Source organism: Indicator indicator, chromosome 35 (genome assembly GCF_027791375.1).
Source record: "Indicator indicator isolate 239-I01 chromosome 35, UM_Iind_1.1, whole genome shotgun sequence".
Lineage (NCBI taxonomy): Eukaryota > Metazoa > Chordata > Aves > Piciformes > Indicatoridae > Indicator > Indicator indicator.
The window spans coordinates 470,499-487,716 of NC_072044.1; the positions used below are offsets into that span (position 1 = coordinate 470,499).

Sequence of the window (17,218 nt, forward strand, 5' to 3'; positions counted from 1 at the left end):
GAGGAAGGGTGGGCGGAGAGGAAGGGTGGGCGGAGAGGAAGGGTGGCTGGAGAAGAAGGGTGGACAAGAGGAAGGGTGGACGAGAGGAAGGGTGGGTGGAGAGGAAGGGTGTGTGGAGAGGAAGGGTGTGTGGAGAGGAAGGGTGGGGAGAGGAGGGTGGAGAGGAAGGGTGGACGAGAGGAAGGGTGGATGAGAGGAAGGGATGGAAGGGTGGACGAGAGGAAGGGTGGGTGGAGAGGAAGGGTGGTGGAGAGGAAGGGTGGGAGAGGAAGGTGGACGAGAGAAGGTGGTGGACAGGAAGGCTTGGTGGACAGGAAGGGTGGGAGGACAGGAAGGGTGGATGAGACGAAGGGTGGGTGGAGAGGAAGGGTGGACGGAGAGGAAGGGTGGACGAGAGGAAGGGTGGACGGAGAGGAAGGGTGGGTGGACAGGAAGGGTGGCGGAGAGGAAGGGTGGACGGAAGGTGGAGAGGCAGGGTGGACGGAGAGGAAGGGTGGGTGGACAGTAAGGGTGGACGAGAGGAAGGGTGGACGGAGACGAACGGTGGACGGAGAGGAAGGGTGGACAACAGGACGGGTGGACGAAGGGAAGGGTCGGTGGACAGGAAGGGTGGATGAGAGGAAGAGGAAGGGTGGACGAGAGGAAGGGTGGGTGGAGAGGAAGGGTGGGTGGAGAGGAGGGGTGGACGAGAGGAAGGGTGGACGAGAGGAAGGGTGGGCGGAGACGAAGGGTGGACGGCGAGGAAGGGTGGACGAGAGGAATGGTGGGTGGAGAGGAAGGGTGGGTGGAGAGGAAGGGTGGGTGGAGAGGAAGGGTGGACAAGAGGAAGGGTGGGGAGAGGAAGGGTGGACGGAGAGGAAGGGTGGACGGAGAGGAAGGGTGGACGAGAGGAATTGTGGGCGGAGAGGAAGGGCGGCTGGAGAGGAAGGGTGGGTGGAGAGGAAGGGTGGAAGAGAGGAAGGGTGGACGAGAGGAAGGGTGGGCGGAGAGGAAGGGTGGCTGGAGAGGAAGGGTGGACGAGAGGAAGGTTGGACGGAGAGGAAGGGTGGGTGGAGAGGAAGGGTGGGTGGAGAGGAAGGGTGGACGAGAGGAAGGGTGGACGAGAGGAAGGGTGGACGAGAGGAAGGGTGGACGAAGAGGTGGAGAGGAAGGGTGGACGGAGAGGAAGGTGGACGTGAGGAAGGGTGGACGAGAGGAAGGGTGGACAGAGGAAGGGTGGACAGAGGAAGGGTGGACGAGAGGAAGGGTGGACGAGAGGAAGGGAGACGGAGGAAGGGTGGACGGAGAGGAAGGGTGGACGAGAGGAAGGGTGGACGGAGGAAGGGGAGAGGAAAGGTGGACGGAGAGGAAGAGTGGACGGAGAGGAAGGGTGGACGAGCGGAAGGGTGGACGAGATGAAGGGTGGACGGAGACGAAGGGTGGACGCAGAGGAAGGGTGGGTGGACAGAAGGGTGGGTGGACAGGAAGGGTGGACGAATGTAAGGGTGGACGAGAGGAAGGGTGGACGGAGAGGAAGGGTGGGTGGAGAGGAAGGGGTGGACGAGAGGGAAGGGGTGGACGAGAGGAAGGGTGGATGGAGACGAAGGGTGGACGGAGAGGAAGGGTGGACGGAGAGGAAGGGTGGACGAGAGGAAGGGTGGACGGAGAGGAAGGGTGGGTGGACAGGAAGGGTGGCTGGACAGGAAGGGTGGACGAATGGAATGGTGGACGAGAGGCAGGGTGGACGGAGAGGAAGGGTGGGGGACGAAGGTGGACGAGAGGAAGGGTGGACGGAGACGAACGGTGGACGGAGAGGAAGGGTGGACAACAGGAGGTGGACGAAGGGAAGGGTGGTGGACAGGAAGGGTGGAGGAGGAGGAAGGGTGGACGAGAGGAAGGGTGGGTGGAGAGGAAGGGTGGGTGGAGAGGAAGGGTGGACGAGAGGAAGGGTGGACGAGAGGAAGGGTGGGCGGAGAGGAAGGGTGGACGGAGAGGAAGGGTGGACGGGAGGAAGGGTGGTGGAGAGGAAGGGTGGGTGGAGAGGAAGGGTGGGAGGAGAGGAAGGGTGGACGGAGTGGAGAGGAAGGGTGGACGGAGAGGAAGGGTGGACGGAGAGGAAGGGTGGACGAGAGGAAGGGTGGGCGGAGAGGAAGGGTGGACGGAGAGGAAGGGTGGGGAGAGGAAGGGTGGAGAGAGGAAGGGTGGACGAGAGGAAGGGTGGGCGGAGAGGAAGGGTGGCTGGAGAGGAAGGGTGGACGAGAGGAAGGGTGGACGGAGAGGAAGGGTGGGTGGAGAGGAAGGGTGGGTGGAGAGGAAGGGTGGACGAGAGGAAGGGTGGACGAGAGGAAGGGTGGACGAGAGGAAGGGTGGACGAAAGTAAGGTTGGACGTGAGGAAGGTTGGACGAAAGTAAGGTTGGACGTGAGGAATGGTGGACGGAGAGGAAGGGTGGACCAGAGGAAGGGTGGACCAGAGGAAGGGTGGACGAGAGGAAGATTGGACGAGAGGAAGGGAAGACGTTGAGGAAGGGTGGACGGAGAGGAAGGATGGACGAGAGGAAGAGTGGACGGAGACGAAGGGTGGACGAGAGGAAGAGTGGACGGAGAGGAAGGGTGGACGAGCGGAAGGGTGGACGAGATGAAGGGTGGACGGAGAGGAAGGGTGGACGAGCGGAAGGGTGGACGAGATGAAGGGTGGACGGAGACGAAGGGTGGACGCAGAGGAAGGGTGGGTGGACAGAAGGGTGGGTGGACAGGAAGGGTGGACGAATGTAAGGGTGGACGAGAGGAAGGGTGGACGGAGAGGAAGGGTGGGTGGAGAGCAAGGGTGGGTGGACAGTAAGAGTGGACGAATGGAAGGATGGACGAGAGGAAGGGTGGATGGAGACGAAGGGTGGACGGAGAGGAAGGGTGGACGGAGAGGAAGGGTGGACGAGAGGAAGGGTGGACGGAGAGGAAGGGTGGTGGAGAGGAAGGGTGGTGGACAGGAGGGTGGACGAAGGAATGGTGGACGAGAGGCAGGGTGGACGGAGAGGAAGGGTGGGTGGACAGTAAGGGTGGACGAGAGGAAGGGTGGACGAGAGGAAGGGTGGACGGAGAGGAAGGGTGGACAGGACGGGTGGACGAAGGGAAGGGTCGGTGGACAGGAAGGGTGGATGAGAGGAAGGAAGGGTGGACGAGAGGAAGGGTGGGTGGAGAGGAAGGGTGGGTGGAGAGGAAGGGTGGACGAGAGGAAGGGTGGACGAGAGGAAGGGTGGGGAGGAGAGGAAGGGTGGACGGAGAGGAAGGGTGGACGAGAGGAAGGGTGGGAGGAGAGGAAGGGTGGGTGGAGAGGAAGGGTGGACGAGAGGAAGGGTGGACGAGAGGAAGGGTGGACGGAGAGGAAGGGTGGCGGAGGAAGGTGGACGGAGAGGAAGGGTGGGTGGAGAGGAAGGGTGGGTGGAGAGGAAGGGTGCACGAGAAGAAGGGTGGACGGACAGGAAGTGTGGGCGGAGAGGAAGGGTGGCTGGAGAGGAAGGGTGGCTGGATAGGAAGGTTGGACGGAGAGGAAGGGTGGGTGGAGAGGAAGGGTGGACGAGAGGAAGGGTGGACGAGAGGAAGGGTGGGCGGAGAGGAAGGGTGGACGGGAGGAAGGGTGGTGGAGAGGAAGGGGTGGACAGGAGGGTGGAGGAGAGGAAGGGTGGACGAGAGGAAGGGTGGACGGAGAGGAAGGGTGGACGGAGAGGAAGGGTGGACGAGAGGAGGGTGGAGAGGAAGGGTGGACGAGAGGAAGGGTGGGCGGAGAGGAAGGGTGGACGAGGAGGAAGGGTGGGCGGAGAGGAAGGGTGGACGAGAGGAAAGGTGGACGGAGAGGAAGGGTGGACGAGAGGAAGGGTGGGCGGAGAGGAAGGGTGGGTGGAGAGGAAGGGTGGGTGGAGAGGAAGGGCGGACGAGAGGAAGGGTGGGCGGAGAGGAAGGGTGGCGGAGAGGAAGGGGTGGACGAGAGGAAGGGTGGGACGAGAGGAAAGGTGGGTGGAGAGGAAGGGTGTGTGGAGAGGAAGGGTGGGTGGAGAGGAAGGGTGGACGAGAGGAAGGGTGGGCGGAGAGGAAGGGTGGCTGGAGAGGAAGGGTGGGTGGGCGAGAGGAAAGGTGGGTGGAGAGGAAGGGTGGGTGGAGAGGAAGGGTGGACGAGAGGAAGGGCGGACGAGAGGAAGGGTGGGCGGAGAGGAAGGGTGGCGGAGAGGAAGGGTGGGTGGACAGGAAGGGTGGGTGGAGAGGAAGTGGGTGGAGAGGAAGGATGGTGGAGAGGAAGGGTGGCTGGAGAGGAAGGGTGGGTGGAGAGGAAGGGTGGACGGAGAGGAAGGGTGGACGGAGAGGAAAGGTGGACGGAGAGGAAAGGTGGACGGAGAGGAAAGCTGGGTGGAGAGGAAGGGTGGGACAGGAGGGGTGGACGAGAGGAAGGTTGGACAGAGACGAAGGGTGGCCGAGAGGAAGGGTGGACGAGAGGAAGGGTGGACGGAGAGGAAGGGTGGACGGAGAGGAAGGGTGGGTGGAGAGGAAGGGTGGACGGAGAGGAAGGGTGGACGGAGAGGAAAGGTGGACGGAGAGGAAAGGTGGACGGAGAGGAAAGCTGGGTGGAGAGGAAGGGTGGGTGGACAGGAGGGGTGGACGAGAGGAAGGGTGGACGAGAGGAAGGTTGGACAGAGACGAAGGGTGGCCGAGAGGAAGGGTGGACGAGAGGAAGGGTGGACGGAGAGGAAGGGTGGACGGAGAGGAAGGGTGGACGAGAGGAAGGGTGGGTGGAGAGGAAGGGAGGGTGGACAGTAGGGTGGACGAGATGAAGGGTGGGCGGAGAGGAAGGGTGGATGAGAGGAACGGTGGGTTGACAGGAAGGGTGGGTGTAGAAGAAGTGTGGGTGGAGAGGAAGGTTGGACGAGAGGAAGGTTGGACGAGAGGAAGGGTGGACGGGAGGAAGGGTGGACGAGAGGAAGGGTGGGTGGAGAGGAAGGGTGGGTGGACAGGAAGGGTGGACGAGAGGAAGGGTGGACGAGAGGAAGGGTGGACGGAGACGAAGGGTGGACGAGAGGAAAGGTGGAAGGAGTGGAAGGTTGGACGAGAGGAAGGGTGGACGAGAGGAAGGGTGGACAGAGAGGAAGGGTGGGTGGAGAGGAAGGGTGGGTGGAGAGGAAGGGTGGACGAGAGGAAGAGTGGACGAGAGGAAGGGTGGACAGAGAGGAAAGGTGGACGAGAGGAAGGGTGGACGAGAGGAAGGGTGGACGAGAGGAAGGGTGGCTGGAGAGGAAGGGTGGACGGAGAGGAAGTGTGGACGAGAGGAAGGGTGGACGGAGAGGAAAGGTGGACGAGAGGAAGGGTAGGTGGAGAGGAAGGGTGGGTGGAGAGGAAGGGTGGACGAGAGGAAGAGTGGACGAGAGGAAGGGTGGACGAGAGGAAGGTTGGATGGAGAGGAAGGGTGGACGGAGAGGAAGGGTGGGTGGAGAGGAAGGGTGGGTGGAGAGGAAGGGTGGAGGCAGAGGAAGGTTGGAGGGAGAGGAAGGGTGGACGGAGAGGAAGGGTGGGCGGAGAGGAAGGATGGATGAGAGGAAGGGTGGACGGAGAGGAAGGGTGGATGGAGACGAAGGGTGGCTGTAGAGGAAGGGTGGATGGAGAGGAAGGGTGGACAGAGAGGAAGGGTGGACGGATAGGAAGGGTGGCTGTAGAGGAAGGGTGGATGGAGAGGAAGGGTGGACGGAGAGGAAAGGTGGGTGGAGAGGAAAGGTGGGTGGAGAGGAAGGGTGGGTGGAAAGGACGGGTGGACGAGATGAAGGGTGGACGAGAGGAAGAGTGGACGGAGAGGAAGGGTGGACGGAGAGGAAAGGTGGACGAGAGGAAGTGTGGACGAGAGGAAGGGTGGATGGAGAGGAAGGGTGGATGGAGAGGAAGGGTGGATGGAGAGGAAGGGTGGACGGAGAGGAAGGGTGGATGGAGAGGAGAGAGGAAGGATGTGAGGTTGCTGTTTGAGTGCATTTTAAATCCCTCATGCTTCCAATGAACCCCAGAAATCTGAAGTGCTGAGCAGTAGGGTGGGCAGGAAGCCAGCTCTGGGGAAAGGAGAGGAGTCATAGAGGGGACTTTTTCAATCAGTATTGGGTCGTGGTGGGAACCACAGCATGTCCCAGTCAGCAGATCCACTAAGGGTGGCTGGGGTGGCTTTGATCCTGCCTCAGCAAAGCTAAGCAGACTAGACCCTGGCTGTTAGACAGGGAGAGTGTAGCACCCAGCCTGAACCTTGGCTGCATTCCTGTGGGAATCCCTCCTGTCCTGGCTTCCCTGCAGGCAGCTGCAGCCTCTGGGGGTGTCCCAGCAGTGCTGGTGTCAGCTTCACAGCTTGCTGCTGAGTGCTAGAGCCCTTGGGCAGGGATCAGGAAGAGCTTTGTGGTCTCCTGAGCTCTTTCAGCCCTGCCTTGTGTCCTTGAGGGGGGGTAAAGCTACATCTTGTTGATGTTAGCATAAGGCCAGGAGGTCTTGCAGGCAGGTCTGGTGTTCTCTGGGCCTTCCTTGCACAGGACAAGGCAGCAGGCAAGGAAGCTGAGCAGCAGAGCAAAGCACTGATGAAGGGGCTCAGTGTGCAGCCTCCTCTTCCTTCCTCTCTGTGGATCCTGGTAGATGAAAATCATGAGGGGGCTGAGGATGAAACTTGGAGCTTTCTGTGCTTGGGCACCAGTTCAAATCCAGCCTGGGCTGTTCTTGCTGCAAGCCACCTGTTAGCACTTTGGAGGCTGCCTTGGCCACCGGCAGTGCTGGCAGATGTCCCCTGGCCGCTGGGGACAGAGCCGGGCCCTGCCCGCGGGGGTGGTCCAGCTCCCTTCCTCTGAGAGAGGCAACCTGCCTGTGTGGGGCTGTGCTCAGGGGCTGTGCTGTCCCTCCTGAGCCTGCTCTGTTTGCTGTGGGCTTGGGGCAGCCTTCCTGTGTCCGGGATTGCAGTTGGAGCCTCATCCCCTGGGAGATGTGGGCTGAGCAGCCAGGTTTGTGTTGGACGACAAGGGGAGCTCAGCTGCCTGCTTTCCCCGAGAGCCAGAGCCCCACCTTAGAGTGGTGGTGAGGCTCTGGGAGGAGCAGGGGTGCCAGGACACTGCTCCTGTCTCCCTGCAGCTCAGGGTGACCTGCCCTCACCCTCCCCTTCAGCCTCATCCCTTCCACCCCAGGAGCTGTGCTGTGGGTGACAAGGGCTGGCTGGCCGTGGGTGAACCTTTGAGTGGCTGAGGTGAGGAGCAATGTCCACAAGGTTCTCTCCTGGGTTAAGTTTGTAGGATTGGCTCCAAAGTAAATTTCCTTTTTGCCTGTCTCTCTGCTGGGCTGCTTGCTGGCCTTCCCCCCAGATCAATTCCCAGTTTAAAATGGATGTTCCCAGCCTTTGTTTCTTCAAAGCTGACTCTTGGACCCTTAGGGCTGGCGGCTGTGCCTCTCCTTCAGCTGTGTTCCCCGAGCCATGAACCAAAGGCCCTGCAGTTGGGGGAAAAGTTCTGCAGAAATGTGGTTTGCATTTGCTCTTTCCTGAGCTCATGTTTGTGCAGAGCCTGTGCAAGCCCCAGTGCTGGGGCATGCTGCTGCTCTGGGCCAGGGAAGGCCTCTCACCACCACAGCCTGCAGCTGGCAGCAGGGACATCAGTGCTCCATGTAGCCCCTGGGCAGCTACATTTGCAGAGCCCTGGGCTCCATCTGCAGTAAGGAGCACAGAGGATTTGGGGCTGACACAAGGGGTGACTCAAGTCTTTCTAGTGCTGTTCCAAGGCCCTGTGTGACCTGGATTTCTCTTCTCTCTTCTCCTCTTTTCCTCCTCTTCTCTCTTCTCCTCTTCTCTCTTCTCCTCTTCTCTCTTCTCCTCTTCTCTCTTCTCCTCTTCTCTCTTCTCCTCTTCTCTCTTCTCCTCTTCTCTCTTCTCCTCTTCTCTCTTCTCCTCTTCTCTCTTCTCCTCTTCTCTCTTCCCCCTTCCCTTCTCTGACATAGGCTGGGATGGACAAATCACTCCCTCTGGGTTTCAGTTCTCTGGGGCAAAGTGCAGGCACCAGCACTTCCCTCTCCCCTGCAGGCATCAGACATCCACAACCTCCCAGGGCAACCTGTTCCAGAGCCTCACCACCCTCACTGTCAAGAATTTCTTCTCCAGTCTCAGTCTCCCCTCCCCCAGCTCAAAGCCATTGTCCCTCATCCTGGCACTACAAGCCCCTACCAAAAGTCATTCCCCAGCTCCCCTGTAGCCCCCTTCAGGTACTGGAAGGCAGCTCTGAGGTCTCTCTGGAGCAGCTGAGGGATCTGGGGTTGGTGAACCTGCAAAAAAGGAGGCTGAGGGGAGACCTTCTGGCTCTCTACAACTCCCTGAGAGGAGGTTGGAGCCAGGTGGGGCTTGATCTCTGCTCCCAGGGTACAAGTGACAGGAATGGCCTTGGGTTGCACCAGGGGAGGTTCAGGTTGGCCACGAGGAACAATTTCTTCCCCAGAAGGATTGTCAGGGCCTGGCCCAGGCTGCCCAGGGCAGTGGTGCAGTCCCCATCCCTGCAGGGGTTTCAAAGCTGTGGAGATGTGGTGCTGAGGGCCATGGTTTAGTGGTGCCCTGGCAGTGCTGGGGGAAGGGTTGGACTGGATGATCTCAAAGGTCTTTTCCAGCCTAAATGATTCTCTGATTTCTAACTGCTTGCTGCCTTCAGCATGACCTTCTCCTCTTGCTCACAGAGGATCTTCCGGTGTTGTTCCCTAACCTCAGGGCTGGTTGCTGTTGTGTTGGTGCAGGTTCTGCACCCACTCTGGTGTATGTCAGTGTGATGGGAGCTGCAGCTCTGTGCAGGGCTCCCTCCCATCACCAAACAGCTCCCAGCGTACCTGAGCTATGTTGTGTGGATGTAAACAACCCTTTTATGACATCTGTGAGTCAGGAGTCACCAGCAGCCACGTGTGCTGGCTCCTTCAAAGGGCAGGGGAAAAGGCTGACTTGGCAGTGCCAGGTGGTGCCAAGCTATTTTCATACCCTGCTTTACTTTGGCCTCTGGTCAGCAGTGGGCTGAGTATTTGGCTTTGCTGCCAGTGAACTAACTCCAAGTCATTCTGCTAATCCAGAAGAGGAAAGAACTCTTTTGCTTCTGTGTCTTGATGCCTCCAGACTGTCTTGTTTCCTGCTTTGCAGAGCCAGTGGATTCACACCCTGGGTTAGCTGCCCTGGAGGCAGGGTGTGCTGCAGAGGCACCCAGCAGAGCCCTCTTTGCACTGCTGGTGCTGACATGTCACACCTCTCCCGAGCTGAAGCCACCTTCAAGCAAGTAGCAGCAACTGGGAGGGATTTTTTTTCCCCAAGCCAAGCTGCTCCTGTGGACTCAGGTAGACACAGGCTCTGCCAGAGCAGCACAAGCTGCCTTCTGGGGCACCTAACCAGTGGATTTTGGAACTGTCTTGACAGCTTGGTCCCTGCCTTCTGTTTCCCAGCTTGGTAGGTGCAGATCTCTCTTTCTTCAGTGCTGCCCAGTGGCAGGACAAGGGGAAATGGGCACAGACTTGAGTATGAGAAGTTCCATCTAAACATGAGGAGGCTGAGAGATCTGAGGGGCTCTTCAGCCTGGAGAAGAGAAGGCTCTGAGAGACCTTAGAGCAGCCTTCCAGTACCTGAAGGGGCTCCAGGTGAGCTGGGAAGGGAATTTTGTGAGGGCTTGGAGTGACAGGATGAAGGGCAATGGATTGAAGCCTGAGGAGGGCAGACTGAGACTGGAGGTTAGGAAGAAATTCTTGAGAGTGAGGGTGCGGAGACACTGGAACAGGTTACCCAGGGAGGTTGTGGATGTCCCCTTCCTGGAGGTGTTCATGTCCAGGCTGGATGAGGCCTTGAGCAACCTTTTCTAGTGGAAGAAGTCCTTGCCTGTAGCAGGGGCTTGGAACTGGATGATCTTTAAGGTCCTTTCCAACCCAAACCATTCTGTGAATCAATGAAATTTTTAAGGGTGCTGGAGCCCTGGAGCAGGCTGCCCAGAGGGGTTGTGGAGTCTCCAGCTCTGGAGACATTCAAAAGCCACCTGGATGTGTTCCTGTGTGACCTTCTTTAGGTGAACCAGAGAACCAGAGAGCTCTGGTTCTTGGCAGGGAGGTTGGACTTGATCTCCAGAGGTCCTTTCCAACCCCTACCACCCTGTGATTCTGTGCAGTAATGCTCCATCACCCCAGGGACTGAGAGTTCCTCTTGGGGTAGGGCAGGCAGACCCTGATTTCACAATGGCTGGCTGGCTTGAAATCATTTTTGTGCTTTCCTAGAGACTGACTAATCAGCCTTTGCTTGTCTGACCAGCCCTTCCCCATTAGTGAAATGAAGGAGTAGTTCTTGGAGCTGTGGACTTCCAACTCAGAACAAAAATGAGGAGTTTCTGGATGGCTTCATTTGGAGCTGTCAGTTTGTTGCAAGATGTTCCTGAAAATGCTGTGACCCACACTGGGAGGTTCTTTTTTCTGCTGGCTTAGAGAGGTTCAATATACCCAGAGTTACAAAACAGCTCAAGGTGAGGAAGAGGTGAGGATCTTGTTCCAGTGAGGGTGGGGAGACACTGGCACAGGTTGCCCAGGGAGGCTGTGGCTGTCCCTTCCCTGCAGCTGTTCAAGGCCAGGCTGGATGAGGCCTTGAGCAACCTGGGCTGGTGGGAGGTTGGAACTGGATGAGCTTCAGGGTCCCCTCCAACCCAAACCATTCTGTGAATGAATCTCTTGAATCTCTGAATCCATGAATTGTCTCATCCTCAGAAAGAGGAATCAGGGATCCAGAGCTGCCCTTTGCAGACTGTGGAGCTCCTTTGTTCATTAGCCCCCTGGGGAGCTTTCTCCTAGTTCTCATGGGTGGTGGTGACAACGACCCCTAAGGACAGAAGACCTTAGGTGGCTGTCCCCTGGACCAGGCTTTCCTAGTGCAGACCTAGCTGGTGACTTCTTCAGCCTTGCAGCCCTGAGTGCTAGGAGCAAACCAGCTTGGTGGGAGCCAGCAAAGGGCCTCAGCACCTGCAGCTCTTCCTGCAGGAGGCTTTAGATCTTCAAAACTTAGGGTCAGGAGCAGCCCTTGGCTCCCTGTGTCTTAGAGGAGCAAACTGTCCCCTTGCTCCAGAGGTTCTCTGGAACCTGCTGCCAGTGGCTGACTGGTGCTTTGCCCTCCATCTGGTCCCTGAAGAGCCCAGGGCTGTTGCTGAGAACCTGCTCTCAGATCTGTGGGCACGTTTCCAGAAGTTTTTATTGCTTTGCTGCAAGGAGGAGAAGCAGGGCCAGGTCTTCTCTGTCACCCCTTCGCTTCTCATCTGATCATCCCCACCCAGCATCTCTGGGGCTGTGTGCACACCCCTCTGCAGTCCTGGAGACAGCCAGAAACCTTGGGAGATCCTCTCTGCAAGGGCCAGGGAGGGCGTGGTGCTCACTGCAAATTGCTTGTAAGCTGAGAATGACTTCTCTGCATAGTGGAGAGCAGAGTCACCGACTCCTGCAGCATTAATCACAGATGTCCTGGAGCAGAGAGCTTATCTCTGCTGTTAGCAGCTGGAAATCCCCAGCCCTGGCTCTGCCAGGAGCTCTCCTGACCCAGTGGAGAAGAAAAGTCTTCATCTGGAGAGCTCCAGTGCCTGAAAAGGGCTACAAGAAAGCTGGGGAGGGACTGTTGACAAAAGGCTTGGAGTGAGAGGATGAGGGGCAATGGCTTTGAGCTGGAAGAGAGGAGATGAGGAAGAAATACTTTGGAGTAAAGGTGGGGAGACACTGGCACAGGTTGCCCAGGGAGGCTGTGGCTGTCCCCTCCCTGGAGGTGTTCAAGGCCAGGCTGGCTGAGACCTTGAGCAGCCTGGGGCTGGTGGGAGGTGTCCCTGCCCATGGCAGGGGGTTGGAGCTGGATGATCTTCAAGGTCCCTTCCAACCCAAACTGTTTTATGAATCTGAGACATTCATAAAGCATAAAAACACATATTAGGTAGGTGTGACTGAGCTGAGGTCCTGCTTAACAAACCAAAGGCTGCTTCTCAAAGAGGGGTGAGAAAGCCCAAGCTGAAGAGGGTGGTAAAACTGGAACAGGTTGCCCAGGGATGTTGAAGCTCCCTCTCTGGAGACATTCGAGGTCAGACTTGCTGTGGCCCTGGGCAGCCTGAGCTAGTTGGAGGTGTCCCTGCTGAGTGCAGGGGGGTTGGACAAGGTGACCTTGGAGGCTCCCTTCCAACCCACTGCAATCTGTGAGTCTGTGTGAGGTCAGCTGGGCCTGGCCTGGGGTAGAACCCTAGAGTCAGAGAGTGGTCTGGGCTGGGAGGGACCCCCAAAGGTCATCCAGCCCAAGCCCCTCTGCAGTGAGCAAGGACATCCTCAACTCCATCAGGCTGCCCAGGAGCACTCTCTCTCCAGGGAGGGGGCCTCAGGGATGGTGCCAGGGGTCAGTGCCACAGCTGACTCCAACCCCAGCAGGGTGATCCCCCACAGGCAGCTCTTTGCCCTTTGCATGGTGCCAGGGCCACAGGTGGTGGCTGCCCGGGCACAAGCAGTGCATCTTGCTCCTCAGGCTCTGAGCACAGACAGTGAGCTTGACCTAAACCAAGACAGTCCCCAGGGTGTCTGGGCAGGGTGATAAATGTGAAAGGAATGCAGGGAGGGGAGAGAAAGGGAGAATCAAATCCTTGCTCCCTCAGACTCCTGCTCTGCTCCCCTGTAGGCTGTTTTGTGCCCTCTCTGTCTCTTCTCCCTCCCTCCCTGGGAAGGGCAGGCTCTGCTCACTGCCTGCACTTGTCATGCCAGTCACACACAAGCTGGTGCACAGACTAACACCCTCAACAATCAATCTAAAAGATTAATTACCAAAAAAGAAAGGGGGGGGGGGGGGGGGAAGAAAACAAAACCCAACCACCCCATACAACAATCCCACAGCCCCACTTGTGGCATTTGAAATGCATCTCAGCCCTGCTGGGCTGGGGGTTATTCATGGGGAGAAGAAATAAACCTCCTGAATCAAGCAATTGAGAATGCAAATAGCTCAGCCTGCCTCAAAGGAGGGCTCAGGCTCTGCACTGCCAGGCTGATTAACGTCCCCTGCCTTGGGGTACTGCCCTGAGCCCAGAGGGAAAATGTGGGGACAAGAGGGTGCTTGATGCTCTGGGGTGAGGCTTTTGGGGGTTTGCCTGGAGAGGGTTGATAGCATCACTGCTGCCTGGGTGAAGAGAGGCCTTGCAGGAGCTTCTCTTGTTCTCTTCATGCCAACTGCCCTTCCTCTGCTGAGATCTTTCAGCCTTTTGTTTCCTGCCACTGACCAGCTGGGTTTTGTGAGTTGGTTTTTTTGTTTTTTGTTTTTTTTTTTTTTTTTTTTGTTGTTGTTGTTGTTGTTGTTGTAAAATTGAAGCTTTCTACAGGCAGTGGAACAAAGATTTTTCTTTTTTTTTTTTTCTCCTGTGAGTAGGGAGGGAAAGTGAGCTGGAGCAGTTTCTCATGGGAGTGGGACTTGTGCTTGCAAGAAGGATTTTACATTTTGCTTTGCCTTTTTACCCCTTCCCCTGAAAGCAGGGTGGACTGCTGATCTTCCAGGAAGACTGGGAACTGTATCCTGATCCCTTTCAGTCCTTGTCCCAGCAGCAGGGTGGGAAATGCAGCACTGGGGAGTTGGTTTGAAATACTCAGGAAAAAAATCAGAATGAATCCCAGCCTGCTCCTTGTTATTCCATCCCAAAGAAATGAAAGCCTCTGTAACATTCCTCATTGTCTGTTGCAGATGTTGGAAGGGAAAATAAACCAAGAGTCTTCCTAGGAAATGCTGCTCATCAGTTAGAGGGGAATTGTGGAATCAGAGAATCCTTCAGGCTGGGAGAGACCTTTCAGATCATGGGAGTCTAACCCTTAACCCAGCACTGCCAGGGCACCACTAAACCATGGCCCTCAGCACCACAGCTCCACAGCTTTGGGACTCCACCACTGCCCTGAGCAGCCTGGGCCAGGCCTGGACAACCCATCTGAGGGGGAAATTTTTAGGTGCCCGACTTGAACCTTCCCTGGGGTAACTTGAGGCCATTTCTTCTCATCTTATCACTTGTTAATTGGGACAAGAGACCAGCCTGACTCCCATCTGGCTCCAGTCTCCTTTCAGGGAGTTGTAGAGAGCAGTGAGGTCTCCCTCAGCCTCCTTTTCTCCAGGCTGCACACCCCCAGCTCCCTCAGCTGCTCCTCCCCAGCCGTGTTCTCCAGACTCTTCCCCAGCTTCCTTGCCCTTCTCTGGACCAGCTCTAGCCCCTCAGTGTCCTTGCAGCAAGCACTCCCCACAGGCAGGAGCATGGGCATGGCTGGAAACACAGTGGCAGGAAGAGGCAGGCTCTGTGTGGTGTTTCCCCCCCCAAAAGCTGCTGTGCAGCCTTGTTCCCCATCCCTGCTTTTCTCTCTCTGCCCTCTCCCATCCCCTCTGTTCCCCCGTGGGTGGTGCAGCCAAGTCCAGAGCCCTGAGCTGTTCTGACAAGTGCTGGCACCAGGAGGGAAGGGTGGGCCTGCTGTCAGGACAGATCTCTGGACCTTTCCTCTGAGGTGTGTCCCAGGCCTTGGCTTTCTCCAAGCCCACCCTGACACATCAGGCACTTGGTGGGTTTGCTGCTGCTGCCTGAGCTAAACCTCTTTGCCAGGTTAAGGCTGCAGGGCCAGGGCTGGCACTGCCATGAGGTTACAGCCACATCCTTGAGAGGGGAGGCTGCTCTTGCAGATCCTTTAGCCTGGAGATCTTGGGGGTGTTCAGCATCACCAGCTCTTGTCCTGTTCAATCAGGGCTGCAACAGCACTTCTGTCACTGGTTACTTAACCTTTTCTGTGCTGGCAGGGTTGTTAAGTTGGAGGAGAGAGCCAGGATGCAGAATCTCAGAATCATTTCAGTTGGAAAAGACCTTTGAGGTCATCCAGTCCAACCATTCTCTACCTCTGCCAAGGCTGGGGCTAAACCCTGGCCCTCAGCACTGCATCCCTGTGGCTTCTAAACACCTCCAGTGGTGAGGATTCAAACACCTCCCTGGGCAGCCTGTGCCAGTCTTTGAGGACACTTCCAGTGAAGAAATTTCTTCTAATGTCCAACCTAAACCTCCCCTGCTGCAACTTGAGGCCATTTCTCCTCATCCTATCACTTGTTACTTGGGTTGGTCTCTTCTCCTTAGTATCAGGTGATAGTAGGAGAGGAAATGACCTGAAATTATGCCAGGGGAGGTTTAGGTTGGAGATGAGGAAAAATTTCTTTACTGCAAGAGTGGTCAGGGATTGGCACAGGCTGCCCAGGGAGGTGGTGGAGTCCCCATCCCCGGGGGTGTTCAAGCAAGGTGTGGCCCTTGTGGCCATGGGTGAGTGGCTGTGGTGGGGTTGGGTTGCTGGTTGGACTGGATGGTCTTGGAGAGCTTTTCCAACCCAAACAATTCAGTGATCTCACTTTAACTGCACTGTGTGTGGTGGTTGGCAGTGAAAGGCTGCCTTGGCCTGAGTGCCTCACACACAGCAGTGGAGTTTCCTTAAGGCTCTTCCATTTCTCACAGCTCTGAGCTCTATCTCCAAAATCTCCAAAATCTCCAGCCTGTGCTGGAACCATTCTGTGACAAGTTCCCTGCCTGGTGAAGATTCCTCTCTTTGAACAACTGGCAGGCACAGGGAGCTGTAAGAAATCTCAGTGTTCCATGTTAGGGATGCTGACTTTCTTACCAAGCCTGCTTCCATTTCATTTTTTTTGCTCTTACTAAACAAGTTTCTCTTGTTTCTTCCCAAGAATGCCAGGACTGGTGGGCAGCAGGCTGCAGGCAGAACACTTCCACACTTCCTGCAAACTGCACAGTCTGTGCTGCTGTGAAAAGCCTTCAGCTGCTGACAGACTTTGGAGAGCTATCAGAAAAGCTCCAGAGGTCTCAGCCTTTTCTAATCAAGGTAAAGCATGGATGGGAGGTTGGGAGATGAATCCAAACTCTGGACCAGCAGCAGCTAAAAACCCCTGCCCAGGGTTCTCAAAGTGCTGATGGAGGTAGAACACAGATCTGAGACACTTAGCCCCAGTGTAAAAATGTCAGGGGGTGAGGACCTCACTCTGGTGTGGTTGGGAACTTACCAGTCTAGGTGGCTCTCACTCTGAGATGTTCTTTGGTGGGATGGAGACAGAAAAGGGGAAGAATCCCAGGTTGCACAGCTTTTATCTTTGTTTGGTGTCATTCAAGACAGGGCAGCACCTTTCCTATGAAGAACTGAAGCATTTTCAGTCCCAGGATCCAGACCTGGCACAGGTTATAATAGAAGAGAACTCAGCTGAGTTGTGGAGCTGCCCATTTTTCTTTCCCTGGTGAGTCAAAGACAAAATAATGTGAGAGATGTTTGCATCCCTTCTGCAGCTGGGCCCAGGCTCTTTGCTTGTAAGAACAACCAGGAGCTTGCAGGTTGCTCTTTAACTGGAGAGAAGGGCAACAGGAGTGAGCTAAAGGCTTCTGCCTGCAGAGGTTCCTGCTGACTGCAGGGGGTTGGACTGGAGGAGCTGTAATGGTCCCTTCCTACCCAAACCAGTCTGGGATTTTAGGATCTTAGAATTGTTAGTGTTGGAAGAGACCTCAAGGCTCAGCCAGCTCCAACCCTCCTGCCATGGGCAGGGACACCTCACACCACAGCAGGTTGCTCACAGCCACCTCCAGCCTGGCTGCAAACACCTCCAGGGATGAGGCTTCCACCACCTCCCTGGGCAGCCTGTGCCAGGCTCTCACCACCCTCATGGGGAAGAATTTCTTCCTAACATCCAATCTGAATCTCCCCACTTCTAGTTTTGCTCCATTCCCCCCAGTCCTGTCACTACCTGAGATCCTCAAAAGTCCCTCCCCAGCTTTCTTGGAGCCCCCTTCAGATCCTGGAAGGCCACCAGAAGGTCTCCTGGGAGCCTTCTCCTCTCCAGCCTGCACAACCCCAACTCTCTCAGGCTGTCCTCACAGCAGAGCAGCTCCAGCCCTCTGCTCCTCCTCATGGCCCTTCTCTGGACACCTTCCAGCATGTCCATAGCCCTCTTGGAACAGAGGCTCCAGACCTGGACACAGAGCTCCAGGAGTGGTCTGAGCAGAGTGGAGCAGAGGGGCAGAATCCCCTCCCTGGCCCTGCTGGCCACACTTCTGCTGCTGCAGCCCAGGCTCTGCTTGGCTCTCTGGGCTGCAAGTGCTCACTGCTGGCTCCTGCTGAGCTTCTCCTCCCCCAGCACCCCCAAGTCCCTCTCCTCAGGGCTGCTCTCCAGCCAGTCCCTGCCCAGCCTGGATT

General features: G+C 57.1%; 1 protein-coding gene across 1 annotated transcript in view; it reads left to right on the plus strand.

Annotated features, from left to right (window-relative positions):
* The window catches only part of C35H6orf89 (chromosome 35 C6orf89 homolog), a 32,320-nt gene that overhangs the window by 12,125 nt on the left and 2,977 nt on the right, over window positions 1-17,218 (plus strand). The window contains exons 3-4 of the mRNA XM_054395912.1: window positions 15,708-15,862; window positions 16,147-16,268. Coding sequence (XP_054251887.1) covers window positions 15,708-15,862; window positions 16,147-16,268 — 277 coding nt within the window. The remainder of the gene's footprint in view (window positions 1-15,707; window positions 15,863-16,146; window positions 16,269-17,218) is intronic.